Source organism: Protopterus annectens, chromosome 2.part0 (genome assembly GCF_019279795.1).
Source record: "Protopterus annectens isolate FY-2018-M chromosome 2.part0, PAN1.0, whole genome shotgun sequence".
Classification (NCBI taxonomy): Eukaryota; Metazoa; Chordata; order Ceratodontiformes; family Protopteridae; genus Protopterus; species Protopterus annectens.
The window spans coordinates 1,326,133,203-1,326,152,188 of NC_056728.1; the positions used below are offsets into that span (position 1 = coordinate 1,326,133,203).

Consider the following 18,986-nt stretch of genomic DNA (forward strand, 5'->3'; position numbering starts at 1 on the left):
ATCTTCCTCCCTGCATGTCCTGATATCACAAATCTACAAGCTTCACAAGAATTATTAATGGGCACTACACCACTATAAAAAAAAAAAATTGTGTAGCCATTATTGTGTCTGTGAGTTTGTGCTTCAAACGACTCGTCAAGTGTGACACTTTTGACAGCTCTTTTGAAAGGAAGGTATTAAATGCTGCCACCTTCAGCTATTTAAACAGCTGTCAAAAGAGCTGTTAAAACCCGAACCTCTTAACTGATAGTTCCGGTCTGCCAGTCAATACAGAAATGAAACTATTTCTTTGTGTGTTTGTTTTATTAAGTGCCTTCTCTGTTCCTATAAAGTTAAAGCAAAATATATGATAAATGACCCCTCATGCAAAAGCTCCAGTCACAGGTTCATAGGTAATTACTATGCATGCAGCCAAATTTTCCAACTGCAGCAAAGCTCTGTCTAATTAAGTGACTTGCTCAAGGTCCCACAATAGGTAAAAGAAGGCTGAGGAAATCAAGCCAAGTAACACAGAAAGCAGCTTAACAGCTCATAGGCTTAATCTTCTGTGATAACTGCCAGAACTCAAGCCAAAGAAGTACATATCACAGATAGCATGTATTTCCTCAGAAAACTGCAACATGCTCAACATCTGTTTGTTCAACAGAATGCAGAGTCGGATGCTATAGCCACGAACCAAAGAGAAAAGCATCACATTCCTAATTGTTTTACAGGATTATTTTTAAATACTCCATGTTGCTTATCCCTTGTTGTAAACTGCAACACAAGATATCATAGCTCCATTCAGACTCCCCAGATGTGTGTAGAGCTCATTTAAAAATAATCTATTCAGACCTCACAGATACTATATATTAAATTAATTAAGAAAATAAATAAAGGATTAAGCAGCAGTTTCAGCATTGCCAAGCACTGTGCAAATAAGACCTTCCTCTGTGTGGGTGTGTGTGAGTGAAGGTGGATGTGTTTGTCGTACCTAGTTTCCTCCCTTACTAGTGCATTCAAAATGTTACAACTCCACTCATGGCCCCTCCCATGCCAGAGCTCCAGTCAGACAAGTACAGCAAGGTACTGTGTTATCTTGCTGTTCCTTCTGATAAAATACAAAATAAAAAGAGACAGCAGCAGTCAGAAAAGTACTACGGTCTGTCTGTACATGCTGATTTTATAATGCATATTTATAAAAGAAAGGCTACATTTTGTTTGCAAAACAAATACTAGTGTTATGTCAAACAAAATGTTATAGTTCTTTAAGTATGCAAGACAGATCCAAGATAGTACTGAGGGAATCATTTACCTGCTCAAGAACTTTCCAATGATGTAAGTAACAAAAGGGGATAGCATACTGTTGTTTTGTGATATTATTGAATCTATGCAAATTATGCACATAATAATTTCACAATATTTTATTATAATAATAATCTACAAAACCATTTGTATTACATGGGAAGTATCAGTGAACCTTAATGTTTTGTATAAGATGGCACCATTGGTTTAACTGCAGGTCACACAGCTTTTATCAAATTAATGAGGTTATATAAATATAAATAAGTAGACACATAACAGTTTCATCAAAAGGCATTTATATCTCAGAATGTCTTCATATTACAGACCATGTTATAATGTCATTTTTGTTAACACCCACTGCTTGCACACACTGACCCCAACATGACAATATCTCACTCTGATTTTGCTTTACTAATGTAAATATGGAAATATATCCTATTTTTCATAACTTTCTGTAAGCACACCTTAATAACCCCAGCTCTAGAAATCCCATGCTGACCATTTCATTGTCATAGATATCAAATTATGTAGATGCCTTAGTTTTATGTATGTACCTAACTTCAGAAATGAGACACTGAAAAACGAGATGAGTATACTCGTTTCAGGATTCTCCTGTAAGGATAAGTATAATTTTGCAGGATTTGCAGGATGCACAGGAACTCTGCTTTTCTGGTAAAAACAGTCTTGTAGGAAGCAATGAGTTAAACCTTAAAAGATACAGATATACATAGGTACATATAGCTGCACATGATCTCATACAAAGACACACATGTGCACATGTATGCATAAAGACACACAAGCATATGCAAGTGCGTAGACGTGTGTGTGTGTATGTATGTATGCATGTATATACACATATATATATATATATACATATATATATGGGTTCCATACACTAGATCGAATTTTCACTAATTCGAAATAGTGCATGGAATGCTCACTGCAGCGAAAGTGCACTTAATCAAAAGTGCACTTACACGAAGTTCAGTACAACAAACGGGTGTTGTACCGAACATCAGTGCAGTACTCACGGATCTTAGGGTTAGGGTATGGGTCATAGTAAGGGGATAGCCCATAGGGCTATCCCCTTACTATGACCCGTGCCCTAACCCTAAGGTCCATGATGACTGCAGCGCAATGAAGGACATAGCAATGTCCTCAACTATGGTGCGATAGTCACGAACCTTAGGGTTAGGGCATGGGTTAGGGTAAGGGGATAGCTTTACTAACTATCCCCTTACCCTAACCCGTGCCCTAACCCTAAGGTCCATGACTATCGCACCATAGTGGAGGACATAGCTTGTTTTTTATGTCCTCCACTGTGCTGTTGTGTTTTCGGTGAAGTGCACTTATGCAAAAGTTCACTTTCGTTAAAGTGAACTTTGTCAGAAGTGAGGCTTCCTATTACAAGTTCGAAGTAGTGAACTTTCGTTCTTGTAATAGGAATCCATATATATATATATATATATATATATATATATATATATATATATATATTTATAAATATATATATATATTTATAAATATAGATATATAGATGTATAGATACACACACACACACACACACACACACACACACACACACACACACACACACACACACACACACACACACACACACAAATGCAAATTTGTAATCACTTACAGATATTATACACTATTATCTTGTTATTTCTTAGGTAAAATATATGAAATGTTTCAATACACAAACAATGAAAGAGACTACTTTTTCTTAAACTCATGAAGAAACAAACAAAAAGCATATTTTAACATAAGAAAAATACTATAAAAACTCAAGTAAAAAAAGCAAACTCATAGTCATTTTCTAAGTCTAAAAAGTGTTTTTACAGAATGGGCATTGTAGGGAAATCACAGACCTTCCAAAAGTGGGAAAGCCCTCCTTCAGTTTCCACAGCTTAGCAGACCAGAGAATGTTACTCAGTAAAAAATCAGAGATTTGCAACACCTTGAAACACTTATAAAAATAACAAATAATGGCTAGCAAAATAATGTTCATCTATACTTGAGTTATTACAGAACTAGAAAACCACTTCCATCCTTGTGTAAATATCTATTGCAGAAAGATGCCACTCTTCATAATTCAAGAATAATGAAACTACAAATACTACACAACACAGAAGAAAGCTAAATGTCATAACCGCAAAAGCTATGGGCCTCAACTGCATGAAACAGCAATACACATTGCATACCCCTAATCACAGGGATGACTGTCAGTCTCCTCAAACACCGTTTAACCATTCAAAAACACTTCTAAAAGACTATATTATGGGAGTGCATTAGCTAAGGTAAACAGATGGATAAAATTAAGTAAACAAAGCCCTCATTTCTGAATGCTACTACATATGAAATCAGAGTACTGCAAATAATGGTGGGTGCAGTTAGTAAAGCAAAATGGGGATGTCTGGGAACTGGAATCTTTCCTAACACAGCAAGAACTGCATGTCTTCTAGATGTGTTTTGTCCTAATTTTTTGGGGTAACTGCCTTTGAGGCCTCAGGTCATAGCCAGACATTTAATACTCCAATATGCTCTCTGACAGCTTCATCATGCACAACAATTGTGGGAATACCACACTCCTCTTTAACACAATTATCAGCACCTGCAGCTGTCAGAGAGGCTTCAGGACCAATCAACTGCAATGTGGCTTGTGGCTTCATCCTATGGGAATGTACTACATCCCATATCCAACAGTATGATGGGCTCCAGAATGATATTCTCTCTCTCTCTCTCTCTCTCTCTCTCATAAAGCATGCACATTTTCAAATTGTGCCAAGAAAGAGCTAAAATGGGGAAGTTAACCCGGCTATCATATTTCTGCAGACAGGAATCCCCAGAGATTATAACCTTAATAGTGAATATGGTTAGGACCATCTTCCAAAAATGAGCAGCAATGACTGTGAAACTTATCCAGAGATGATAAATTCTGATTGACTGCATGATAAAAGACTTGTTTCTCACTATGCAACATTGAATCACAGTGTTGGAAAATTTCCATTTTTAATGGGTTATTTCCAAAATGATAGTTTAAAAATGGGAACTTGTAGACAGTTCTTCCTTGTATAGAGTTATATATTTCACCAGGATTTTTCTGGTTCAGTCCTCTTATGTATTTATTTAGGAAATTCTCTCCCCAGTAGAAGCTAACATTTTTAAGCTTGTCTTCTATCATAGAAAAACTGAGCAAATGATTCTAACAGCTTTTTATTCTTGATTTTATTTTTAAGTTTAATTTTTAAGAGGACCCCAGCAATCAGGTGTTTACCATAAACAGTCCCTGGCAGACTATTTTATTTCAGTTTTATGACACTGTAACTCAATATTTGGAAAGGGAGAGTTCTGTGGGGCTCCCTAATTAAATTTTGGGTCTCACATTGCCATGTCCTGACAAGAGGAAAAAAAAAGAAGACAGAAAATGCAGGAGAAGGGTAAATATCAAACTTCACTAGTCTCCTTTAAATTCTTTTTTGCAAGGGATCATTCCCCCCCCCAACCGCACCCCCAACGTGGGGCAAGTTCCTCACACTGATCTTATACATAAGATTTCTGACATCAATACACTTCGGACAAAGGGGAATATTCCAAGAAATGACAATCTCAGACCTACTATGTGTAAGCCTGGATGTTCGGCTATTAGGTTTCCAAAATACTGGAATCGTCACTCCAGATCCCAATACTTCAATGGTTACCATTCTGTGGATGTGGTATACACAAGCATTAGAAAAGTAAATGATTTAGTGGCATACTGACTACTTTAAAAATTTAGAGGATTGAAATGGGTGAACTGACAGCAAAATTAAAAAAGAAGGAGTTGAAACACTGCAAACAACTTTGATAACAGGAACATTTTTAACACCTTATTGAATTATGACACAGGCAAACATACATTTATATAAAAGTAAGCAAGATGTGTTAACATGTTCATAGACACATCACAAATATATTTTTATACAATTATCATCAATCCAACACTACATAAATTGCTCAATTACTGCCTTCCCTTTAACTTCACTCACCCTCCAAAACATTATTCTGCATATATTAGTCCCACAATTTCCATTTTTTTGCTATATAATTTGCTCCCACTCTTTCCTAAAGATTCTACTTCTGTTTCTTTTATCTGAATTGCAAGTATTCACTACTTTTTTTACAAGACCCATTGCTCCTACTACTATTGGAACTGTCTGGGTATCTTTCATAGGTCGGTACTAAGCTATCGGCCCTAGGGCCTATATAAGCCTAGCCATAACAATTCCCTGGCTATTTCTTCCCACAATATTTACTTTCCTGGACCCCTGCCTAGCACGGTGACTGACATGATCCCCGGGGTGAATTTCCTATCTACCATCCAATCGTCAAGGTTCCTTTTGAAGTGGGCCAAAGAGCCGCTCTGCTTGACATGTATGGGCAGTCTATTCCAGAGTCTGAGGAGTCTCTGAGTCAGGAACCTATCCCTGGAGTGTGTGGCTCTGTGGGATTGGGATTTCTTTAAGTGTAGCATGTCCAACAACTCTGGGTATGACATGGCATTGTATGTTAAGCAGAGATCACCTCTGAGTAGACGATATGCAACAGAGTATAACTGGAGTTTTTTTTAGATGGTCAGCATAGGGCATCTGCTTTAGGCCTGTGATTCTTTTAGTGAGGTATTTCTGCAGCCTTTCCAGTTGTTGCAGATGTCTTGAAAGGTACATACCAAACGGGGCATTGTATTCTATAATGGGTCTAATGAGGGATAAGCACAGTGGGACAATGACCTCCTTTTTTCTGGATGAAAAGCCCTTAGTGATGAAGTGTGCCACATTGAAGGATTACCTGACTGCTGTGGTGATGTGGTTATCTAAGGTGAGACCACTGTCCACCTGTGTCCCTAAGTCTCTTATCACACTTTCTGTGTTTAGTGTACTGCCACCTATGTGGTAGTTCATGGGTACATGTTTTTTCCCAAAGGGGATAACTATACATTTCTTGGCATTGAGCTTGAGCTCATGGCTCTGGCACCAGGCATCTGTTTCTGTAAGGCCCTTTTGTGGAATATCCACATAATTTGGGGATTCAATAATGGCTCCCAGTTTGCAGTCATTTGCGAACTTTGTTAGCCAGAGTCCCTTAGTGTTGGCCTGTACTTCAGAGAAGTAGATGCCAAACAACATCGGTCCCAGGACTGAACCCTGAGGTACTCCACTTGTCTGGAGCTGGATTTGGAGTCGGCTGCTTTTACAGTGTGGGTTTTGTCAGTAAGCCAGTTGGCAACCCATTGAGTGATATAGGGATTAATGCCCAGCTAAGTAAGTCTATCTATGATTCTAGAGTAGAGGATGGTGCCAAAGGCCTTGGTGAGGTCCAGATAGGCTGTATGGACCACCTTACCCTCGTCCACAGCTCTGGAGACTGATTTGAAGAAATCAATCAGGTTCAGGAGACAAAATCGGTCCTTCACGAACCCAAACTGGGTGGGGTCCAGTGTTTGAAGGTTGCCAATGTCTTTGTTTATAAGTTCCATGATAATACGTTCCATGGCCTTGCAGATCAGGCTCATCAGAATGATGGGGCAGTAGTTCCCAGGATCCAAGGTGGATCCCCCCTTATGGAGTGGGATAATTGTAGCTGTACGCCACTCAGTGGGCATGAAGCTTGAGGTGAGGCTATAATTAAATATGACACTTAGGTGAGGTGCCAGTTCATTTTGTAGTTCATGTAGTACACAGCCCGGATTTTGTCTGGTCCCATGGATGCTGTATTCTTAGCTTTGGAGAGTGCGGTTTTTACCTGTGTGGCCGATATTACCAGAATTTGGCAATCTTTCGGTATTGAGGTGGGCCCTTTGGAGGGTGGAGGGGGTGAAGTTGGCACTGAATTGATCTGCCAGGATATTGCCAATATCCTTGGGATAAGTATATTTAATTCCCTTCTGTTGTAACTCAGAGCAGATCTGAGCATTGCCATTTAGATTCTTGACATAGCTATAGAATGCCTTGTGGTTGTCCTTGGAATCTTTGGCAATTTTATTTTCGAAACTAGCTTTGGAGGATTATATGAGGGATCTCAGCTTCTTACTGATGCTGGTAAGGGAGTTTTTTGCATCCTGGGATTTTCCTCTTTTCTGCAGCAGTTTCTTCCTTTTGTTGTAAAGTTTGTTTATGGCAGGGGACCACCAGATTGACTTCTGTTTTTTGGAGGAGAGCGTCTTGGTTCTATTTGGGAATGGCACAATTCATGCACGAGTGGATTTGCTCATACAGTGCCTTAGTGTAGGATTTAGCAGTCGAAGTTTCAGTTCCCGTCTGTATGGGTGTCATGAAGCAAGTCACTTCTGACTTAAGTAGCATGGTTGGCTTTGGAGAAGTTTTTTATGGAGGTTTCCTTACTGGGGGGTGGGGAAGGAATGTGGATGTCAACGGTGATTAGCTTGTTGCTTCCACATTGCTCTCATTTCTGCCTGCAGATCCTGATATTTTATGATTTTGTGTCTCTCTGTACGCAAGTCACTGGGTGTGGCAATTTTAATGATCAACGCTCCTCTTGTCTTCTTTTCTTGGACCACTACATCAGGTTTTCTAGCATCTATCTTTTGAAGTGTTGGTAATGGATGATCCCATGTGATGTAGACTTCTTCATTTTCTATGATGCTTTATAGCTCATGTTTCCAGTGCTTTTCACCCACTTCAATACCATAATGTTTGCACAATCCCCAGTGCAACAGGCTTGCCACATTATTATGCCTTTCAGTAACAATCTTTCTGCCATTAATATGTCGCAACCAGCAACAAGGTGTGCAACAGTTTACAATTCAGTTTTGCAAAACCTACATTTGTCTGTTTCTCCCACATGTTCAATGGACTTTATAAACCAGCGTGTACGCAGCGCACTATCTTGGGCTGCCAATATTAACCTTTCATCCCTTTGCTTGAATTCGCCTCTCCTTAACCATTCCTATGTTCGTTCCTGATCAACATCAGGTTCTTCCAGAAGTTTTCTATACTTGTGACTATATTTATGCTTTTTCCACATTTCTTGCCTTCTCATCTGATCCTTCACCTTATATTCTTTCTTTTGTTTTTTGGCACATTCATTTCCTGCCTGATTTTTATCTGCTTCTTGTTTGATTTCCATTCTGCTAGATTAAGCAGAGAAGTCATCTTAGATTTAGTCTCCTCATGTTTCAAAACTTTCACATTTGGGTATTGTGAGGTCAACATATATGTGTGGAGTCCCACGATTGCAGAGCTACACATATAATCAATTTCAAGGAGGCCCATCCCTCCTTCGGAATGCAGAATATATAATCTTGGTATGCGCTGATTTTTATAAATCATTTGGTGAGAATGAAGCATCCTTCTTGTTTTCCTATCTAATCTATCCAACACATTTTGGGGCCAGTCAATCACTACAAAACTGTAAGTTAGGACAGGAACAGCAAATTGGTTTATAGCCTGGATTTTGTTCCTAGATGTCAGTGCTGTTTTCAGGATTAATTTAAGTATTCCTTACTAAGTTTTATTCCCATTTGTTCATGTTTTATTGCTGATCCTTCATCAGTTCCCAAATATTTTTGCACTCCTTTTTGCTCAAGTTCTTTTATATCACATTCTTGTCCCAAACTGATGTTTTCCTGCTTTAAAGGTTGCTTTTGCACATTTATCAAAACCAAATTACATTCTTATATCATCTGAAAAAGATTTGACAATTTGCAGTTGTGCTTTCAGTTCCTCATCTGATGAGCTATACAGTTTTAAATCATCGACAAACAGAAGGTGAGAAGTCTTTACACTTTGTTGTTTTCTAGGAGCCGGATTATAGTCATGGCCTAAGCTGTTGAGTAAACAGTTTAATGGATTACGGGCAAGGCAGAATAGTAACGGTGACAGAGAGTCATCCTGGAATATCCCCCTTTGAATTTTTATCCCTGGGATAACAATTTGTCCTTTGTCATGGCTTAATTGCAAAGTGGTCTGCCACTGTTTCATGGTCACTGTAATGTAATCGATCAATGTGGGGTGTATCTTATACATTTTTAAGCACTCTTTTATCCATGAATGAGGGATACTATCAAATGCTTTTTTGTAGTCAATCCATGCCATACTTAGATTCTTCCCCTTTTTACAGTTCTCCACTATGACTTTATTTAACAACAAATGATCCTTTGTTCCATATGACTTTCTTTTGTTATCCTTTTGTTCTACTACCATAATCGAGTTTTCTTCTAAATGACTATAAACGTTGTCAGCATCAGTTCCCATGTATAGTTTATATGTTGTCGGAAAGCAAGTTATCAGTCTATAATTTTTAGGGTAGCTTGCAGGTTCACTCTTAAGTAGGTGCATTGCTTTTCCTGTTGTTAGCCAGGTTGGTGTCTGTTCTGGGTGCATATATAAATATTCTTACTCATGGCTAAATCTTTGTGCAAAAATGTTAATAGTTTTAACCAGAAGTTAGGTACTGCATCTGAGCCTGGGGTTTTCCAATTAGAGGTTTTTCTTAACTTTATTTCAATCTATCTAGCTGTTACTTCATCCCATTTCATATCCTGTACCTTTAAACTTCTTATTCTTTCTTTTACTTTTTCTATCCATTTTTATGTTCCACAGGATCTTCATAGATACTTCTTCAAAATGTATATATTTCTTCTTTTTTGGGCGGTCTTTCAATTCCTTTTATCTTATTTCCCAGTTCTCTATAAAACCTTTTTGGGTCCTCAATAAATTGCTTATTTTGCACTTCTCCTTTATATTTATCTTTGTATATTCTAAGTTTTTCCGTCTCCGCTAAAATTTTTTGTTTATTATTTGTGATAGTGCATGATAGATCCTGGTCTGTTCTAATATTCCGCATTGCTATTATCACATCCATCTTTCTTAGTATTTTTGTTGATGTGTTCCCTCTTTTATAGTCCTCTAACAATGACACTTCTTGTCTTAATTCCTTTATTGTTTTCTCTATTCGATATTTCCATGATGGTATTCGATTTTTTCCCCTTCCTTTCCCTCACTACTCTGTGTTCTTGTGGTAGAATTTTATCAGTGAGTAATATTCTGTATGGCTGTTGTCATTTGCCTTAAGGATTGCATCCAAAATCCCACTATCTCCTTATTTCTTGAATTTCCCCCATATCATCATCATCCTTTTCCACTTTGAATTATAGTTGTCTGACTGTGTTATGTATATGAGCCTTAACCGCGTAGTTCTAAAATAACCCTTCAAATCAGGTAATCCTACACCACCTTGTTCTATTGGAAGGATCAACTTATCCCACTTGACCCTTGTCCTCTTCTCCTTCCAGATAAAATCCTTCAGCTCTTTAGTAATTACCTTCCACAACTTCTCCTCTGGTTGACAAAAATATACCTGACCTGTATATAAAACTAAAGGGAATAAAAAAAATTCACTGCTTGTATCTTGCTATCTGTATCAGCATATCCTTACACAAGACCTTCCAGTTTTTTTAATTATTTTTTTTAGTTTATTCCCACATATCGTTAGCTGCCACAATAGAATCCTTTTTAACTCATATTCCTAAATACTTAATTTTGTCATGTTCTCATAAATACAGGTATTGCTGAACCAATTCAAGTAAGGCACACAAGTTACAGTTGTTACATAGCCTTTGTTTTGTCTTCATTAATTTTACATCCCAAAAAGACTTGAAACTGCCTCAGAATGTTCCACAACACTGAGATGATCTTTTCTGGTTTTATCAGGTACAAAATAATATCATCTACAAATCAAGGCAACATTTATTGATCATCATGCCAATTATATCTTAGAATTTCTGAGTTCCCCCACCCTTTATGTTTTGCTAATAGCACTGAATATAAACCAAATGGAGTAGAAAGAGGATACCCCTGCCTGGTTCCTCTGTTCAGACTCAACTTATCAGACAGGAACCATCCCACTTCATCTTTTGCTTCTGATCCGTCATATATCCTCCTAGTTTAACCTAATTATTTTATCAGGGGGAATGCAAATGCTTCCACTGCCCTACTCATGAAATCCCAGCTTACTCTGTCGATTGCTTTCTCTACATCAAGACCCACCAACAACAGTGGTATTTTCTTACATTCTGCTGCCCACTGGATTATCATTGTTCTATTAATATTGTCAAATGTTTGCCTCCTCTCCATAAAACCCTACTGATCCAGATCTATTCATTTTGGCAAAAATTGTCATTCTTTTATCTATTATAAACAAACACTATATAATCATGATTTAAAACTGAAATGAACCTATATGAAGCTGGGTCTAACGGGCCGTATTACAACCACCACAGCTTTCTTCCAGGATGTTGGTGCGTCCTCATATTTTAAAATACTGTTACACAAAACCTTCTAGATCTTTATCACTTTCTCCCTTCTAGCTTCCAAATTTCCACATGAATATTTTCTACTCCTGGAAACTTTCTTGCAGATTGATTATATATCACAATTTTTATCTCATCTATTCCTATCTTAACAGTTACCTGTTGAGCCTCATCTACCTCTAACTCTGGCATACCTAAAATCTTCCATAAATATTTCCATTTGTTCTTTTTCCTCTGTTTTATGCAAATTTTCATAAAACTTCTAAAATATCTCTAAACCTCTACTGGGTCTCTGGTTATTTTTCTTGTTACAAGTGCCCTAAGTTTAGCAACAACCCTTTCTACTTTCTGTTGCTTAAGTTGTTGTGCCAAAAGTTTTTGTGCTCTGGAGTTATCAAAAATGGTTGCTTAACAGCAATCTTTTTAAACTCATGCATATTATCCTCCCTTATTTTTGCTTTAGCACTCTGCAACTGCACCTCTTCTTGATCTGTGAGATCCCCGTTATTCTGCAATACTTTAACCTTTGTCAGCCCCTTTAAATAGTTCTTGCTAATTCTTAACAATAGCTCCTATTTGTTATACTTCTACCCTATTTTTAAACTCCACTTTCATTTTCTCCCATTCACTAGCTATAACTTCTGAAGAAATTTCTGTCTCAATAACTCTCAAACATTTTCAACTACCCATTCTTTAAATTCCTCTATTTTTAGCAGGACGGTGGGGAATTGCCATTGCCTTATTTGTACTGCATTATCCTATATTTTTCTCTTAGCTGTTACTGGAGCAATGATCTGAAACAATTACTGGATGTGTGTTGAAGCTTTCAATTAAGTGCACATGTTCCTGTGAAATATAATTTTTGACTAGTCTTGCCTAGTTATTGTACCTTGAGGAATAATTTGAAAGTTCTTTGAGTTTTTACTACTGAATTCAAGTGTTCCATACCAAATATTTTCATAAATTTCCTCATAAACATCCTGGATACCTCTGCTGAGTACGCCTCCTGAAATACTAATTCAAATGCTTTTTTTCTAAGTATGTCTCCTAGCATTGCTATTTGCACTCTGCATTTCTCAGTATACTTCAATAGTTTTTCCTTTATGTCTCTTCCTGTGAGACCATTCATGTACCAAACATAATATGTTTATAGCTAACCAAACATAATATGTTTATAGCTAAATAATGTTGTAATATAATGTTTACTGTAGCCATTATGATAATGGTTATTATTCCTCCCTATTATATATGACACCTTTCTTTAAATGTGTGTTTCCAGTTTTTGTGTTACATGCACCTGTTAATATTTGGCAGGTTGATCTTTTATACATTTGTTTCTTGTCATCTCCATCTGAACATGTGTCACATTTTACAAGACTTTGTTTCTTTGAAAATCCTCAAAAAACACACCCATAACTTGCTAATTTAAAACAAACACATAGAACTATATACATCTTCAAATAATGAAGTTCAGCCCTCCTGATAGGAGCAACTGTCCCAACAGCTGCACACATAGGCAAAACTTAACTTAAAATTAAGTTTATGCATGCTAACATGCATGTTACAGCCTGTGCTCCTATTTACACTAACTGCTGTCTGTTCTTGTCTTATCTTTATTATCATCCCAGATGTGAAAAACAACTTGTATGTTTTCAGAAAACATTAACTTTTAGCCTTAAGAAAATGTGCACTGGCTATCTTTACATAAAACTAAATTATACACTATTCTAGTAAAAAAAGCATTACAGTATTTATCTTCCAGAAAAGCTGCTATTTCTTATTCACTTTCAATAATTTCAAACTTTCTTTTTTACTGAACTGCTTGCCCTTGTACCTCTTAATTTTGCATTTCTCTTGGCAAACAATGTCCAGTCCTCTCAATTTATTGCCTTCAGCTTTAGTCAGCTTGTTTCCATGGAAAGATCTAAATGTAGAGCTGGCATCAGCTCCAGATTTCTCAACTGGCATTGAACATTTATTTTTTTAAAGAAAACTATTTCTTAAATTGTGGTCTCTCATTTCTTTAAACTCACTTTCATTCACAATACAATTGTCATTAGATTAATCCAAAGGCATTAATACAGACAGTTACCTATGGAAAAGTGAAAGAAAACATTTTAATTCTTCATATTATAATCAGTGCACATTTACACCCCATCCCCCACCCCAACAGCCCAAGATTATAACCTATTAACTGAAACATGCTTTTGTCCAGACTTTTTAAATTGCAATGCTTACATTTCTTAAAACTAAAAAAAGAGAGAAGAAAAAATCATCTGTTTACTTTATTCCTTTAACACATACAACTGTCACTGAAAATACTTTATTACATGCAATTAATATAATAAAATGTTTTATACAAATACTGTTAAGAACAGATATTGTTTTACTTACAATTATGTCTTCCATCTTTCTCCATCTTTTTTGCTAACTTAGTGTCTTTCCAAACATTAATGACATGAAGCAGGGCACAGGCCTTTCAGTCCCCAACAAGTTTATCAAAGTAAACAATACTAGCCAGTAACTGAATTTTGCTCAAGATGACAATATCACTGGCTGCTGTTTCTCAGTTTCTTTTGTCAAACCGGGAAAGCTGAAATTAAGCTGATGATCATGCGCTGCCATCTTGGAAGTCGATAACAGGAATGTTTTATGGTGTTAAGTCACAGGTAAGTGAGGTGCCTGCCCTATTCAATTTTCATTTTGCATTTCTGCTATAACCAAAGAAATAAAAATATGCTGCTTGTTTACAGCTGAAAATAAGATGGGGGTGGTATGTGATGACAGTGGAAGAGACATATAGACAGATTTAGACAAGTTGCCTGTGTAGAAAGAGGAATAACAGGGAATTATAAGTTAATAAATATCCTCTGATCAATAACAATTCAGAAACCACTTATGGGGGAAGCCAGCCTGGCTTGCTAGATGAGACGAGTATCCTTCTTTGGCATCCAGATAAACCTTCTTCACATCCTGTGAACCTCACTTCTCATATTAGTACAGGCCTAAGTTTTTCATTAGTAATCTCCTTACATGTTCTACATTTAGGCAGTATGGCTGTCTCTTCTTTCCATATTTCCTCCTCCTGATATAGGCTGCCTCAATATTTCCTTATTACAATCACACAGCTCTTTACTGTTGTTAGTTCTTGCCACTCAACTATACTATTTACCTTAGTCTTACTTTACTGAAATGTCTTATAATTTAAGACATCTATTTCTGTGGCACATCCTATTACTACTCCTGGGATGGTAAACCACAGAGCGGCATGATTACTGTCAGTCAGTCAGTCACTCATTCACTTTAGAGGCAATCAAACCAGGACATGGTTACTACCCTTCCTGGCTGAAGACCACACTTTGCTTCAGACCAGTTTTCACCAAAGATTCAACTACACCTGAAATTAGAATACTTCAAAGTTCAATAACAGAAGATTAAGGATATACAAAATCATAGCTCTCTTCTCTCATACCCACCCAATACTTATGCTGCTGAGGCTGCCACCATCACTCCTTCCTAAGTCACAGAAAGGTTATATTTTAGCAGCCCATCTGTGACACTATGCTAATTCCTCTCAACAGGCTTCTTTGCCTTGTCCTTCTCATCATGACTTTCATCCACTACTCTTTTTACCCCAATCCTAAATATAAAGTATTATTACATACGCTAATTCTCCTGCCCCATCTCTTCCATACTTCTTAAGTCCAGGTATCCCCATATCATAAATACATACCAATCATTCCTTATCTTTTTTTATGCCAGTCTTCTTCTTCTTTCGGCTTTTCCCAGGATCTTTTTTTATGCCAGTGATCATATAAATTGCTGAGGCTTACTTTTCTGAGGCTTCTAAAACTGTAAACATCACCCTTAATTTACCTCTCTCTCTCTCATTTCTGTCATTTTCTTGTACATTTCTGCCAGTTTTATACCCCTGTGCTTTTTCTCTCTGTTGTTCTCCTAGGACTGAAGCAACCACTATCTATCTTAATTTTTGTTCAACAACAACTGTTACTTTAAAACAATTCTCTGAACCATCTTTCAAAATAACTTTTTTTAACCAGACAAACATTCCACACAGCATACATATATGATCTTTCCATGTATTTTACTAATAAATAACTATTTATCATACTGACTCATAGCATTACCCTCTCAGTCACTCACTGAATGCTGAAATTCTCTATTTCCTGCCCTATGTAAGTGTGGCACTAGCAGCAGCCAGAAAAGGCTGCTGCATTTCTTACCTCTCAGCAAAATTCTCACAATTCTGTTTTGTGTTACTTCTACGTCAGTAGCTACATTATTTGTTCCGCATGCACACCTGCAAAGAGTTTAAGCCACTGTTTTCTGAAGGCCTTCATTCAACAGAAACCTACTGTCTGAAATGAATTTGAACAATTAAAGGTCCATCTGTAAGAGGAAGGGTCATAACTAGCAAACATTTTGCAAAGGAGGTGTGTGCAGTAGATTAAAAGGAGAGAATCCTGGGATGCTGACACAATAAAAATGTCAAGGGACAAAGAAGGGGGATACATACCAAAATAAAGAAGACTGGTTAACTATGGGTCATTCCCAATTAATCCATGAAAAATGATAAAGAAAACACTAATATTCTAACAAATTAAGATGCATCTAAACTTCAAGCAGAATCAAAAGAACCATGTTTAGTGTTTATGACAGACAAGGCCATCTGACACTGCATCTACGAGAACTGAAGAAGTTTTGAATGAGGACAGCACAGCAATATTTTAAGCAGAAGGAAGACAGGGTAGAATTTAGACCATAATCATCCGACAAACCCTGCTGTATAATACCTGACCATATACATTTGCCAAATAGTGTTAACACTCACGTCAGTTTTTAGGTATTCCTATTACAACAGCTAATGGAACATTTGTGATTTACCTGGAGATGAAGCCTGGTAGATGATCTGATCATCTTCCCTCTCAGGGACAGCAGTATGGCAAACAGCCATCATTGTGAGAAACTCACAAATGACTGGGGCAGTAGTCTAGGAAAGACAAAAAACTATGCATGTTACTATAATGAAAGAAAATATATCATTACAAAATTATGACACATACCATTTCAATAAATAAACTGCACTACAAGTAGCTAAGGAAAATAGCAAAAATTACAACAAATTTTCCACTATCTCCTTTTAACTGTTAACATAAGGACTTTCAGTTTTGAGAGAAACAACCAATGTTCATTACTATACCAGGACTTGGCCAAGACCTCCGATACCATGTCACATTCAGGCATTATTGATAAGCTAATCAAACTAAATGAAAACCCCTATGTTACCTGCTTGACAGCAAACTCAGTAATGGACAGAACCCAATCTACAAGTGTGGGAGGAATGCTTTTTTCGAGAAGAGTAGTTACCAGCGGTGTCTCCCAGGGATTGATTTTAGGACTACTGCTCTACGGTATTTACTTCTATGATGTCAAGGCTGACCATCAAGGGCCTGTGGTGGGTAAAGTTTGCAGATGACTTGCAAATTCGGAATTGTCATCAACTCCCCATCCAGATTCTTCAAAAGGGACAACACGCACTAATAAGTACAGCCTGGACAATGGCCTAAAACTAAATGCCAAGAAATGCAGCATGGCGTCTTTCGGCAAAATGGGTACCCATACATTTTCCAAACAACTGACAACTCTTTGAAAGCTGACTCGGTCATTAGGGTCCTGGGTATTTTCACTGACAATGAACTAACCTTTGATTACCACATAGCCAGCTTTTGTTATGAAATCCTTTTACCTAGCTAGACTAATCACAAGGAATACTTCTTCCAAATCTAAGGAAGTTATGATCCCTTGCATGTCCTCCCAGGCTCATAACATAGTATAATGTTCCCTTTGGTATGTACTTTCCTAAACATTTGACCCAGACTGACAGAATTCAGCATTGTCTCACTAACATTACTTCCATGAACTATACCTTAAAGTGTTCCCTTTCCTGTTTCCGACAGACTTGACCTCTGTCTAGGATACAGAGCCTCATAGGATCCAGTCCTATTTAACCTCCTGCACATTAACAAAACTAACACCCAAAACACCCTACAGAACTACCACAGAAATATAAATAGGACCTGATGGTGAGATTGATATATATATATATATATATATATATATAGTATATATATATATATATATATATATATATATATATATATATATAAATATATATATATATACAGTGGATATAAAAAGTTTACACATCCCTGTTAAAATACCAGGTTTTTGTGATATAAAAAAATGAGACCACAATAAATCATTTCAAAACCTTTTCCACCTTTAATGTGACCTATAACCTGTACAATTCAATTGAAAAACAATCAAATCTATTAGGGGAAAAATATAAAAAATAAAAAATGTACAATAAGCTGGTTGCATAAGTGTGCACACCCTTAAACTAATACTCTATTGAAGCACCTTTTGATTTAATTACAGCAGAAAGCACAGCAGGCCTTTGTGTCTGTAAGCTGCCATATCAGCTGCCAACAAAGGGATCACTAACAAAAAAAAAATGCATGCCTGTCTGGATGATGGCCACACTACTATAGGTGATATGAAATTGAGGGGCAGGGCTGTAGCTGGGACTTGGTGGTTGATGGGCTTGAAGCTAGAAAAAAAATACAAAAATGTTACATAAATAACTCCCTGTACTGACAGTCACTACCAGGTCTAAGCTACATTAAATTCACTTTAACCAGGGGTGGGCACGTGACTCATCTTTAGAATAGGAAATGTAGTATATGTCAAGAATATATCTGTTGTGAGGTGTTGTTATATCAGAAGTAAAAAATATATATATCTGTAATAGAGAACTTTTTGTCACCAAAAAAAATCTGACATTAGCAAAACCCCTGTAGTGAACTAGAGTAATACCATCATCATCAATCCCCTTCTTTACACCTCCCCCCAGTTTCTAAAAGAGGTTGCAGTGTTGTATCAAGTATAACCACCTCTCTCAATTTAGTGTCAGTCTACTACCTTTTCTGGCAGTCATGCATGACTAAGTTTTCTGGCAGTCATGCATGACTGTCACAAGTCATCTCTCATGCAGTCCACCCACCTCTTGGACGGACATCCTTGTATCCTTCTGCCTTCTTCCTGTCTCTCCCAAATTATCATCCTCACTGAATTGTCTTCTGCTTTCCTAACATTTATGAATGAACTACCATAATCCATTCTCCTTGATCTTCTATGCAACTGAAATTAGTTTAGCTTAGTTTCTGCTCTGATGTTCTCATTTCTTTGGGCGTCACACAGTGCACATCCTACCACCTGTCTCACAGACTTCATCTCCATCATTCTCAAACTCTTTCAACTGCTCTGCCTTCACTTCCCAGGTTTCTGCACCATGCAGAAGCAAAGG

General features: G+C 37.1%; 1 protein-coding gene across 3 annotated transcripts in view; it reads right to left on the reverse strand.

The window, feature by feature from the left end:
• Positions 1-18,986, reverse strand: part of ATP8A1 (ATPase phospholipid transporting 8A1) — a 3,191,789-nt gene that overhangs the window by 1,569,103 nt on the left and 1,603,700 nt on the right. For all 3 annotated transcript variants that reach the window (XM_044061519.1, XM_044061518.1, XM_044061517.1), the window contains one exon: positions 16,505-16,610. In XM_044061519.1, coding sequence (XP_043917454.1) covers positions 16,505-16,610 — 106 coding nt within the window. The remainder of the gene's footprint in view (positions 1-16,504; positions 16,611-18,986) is intronic.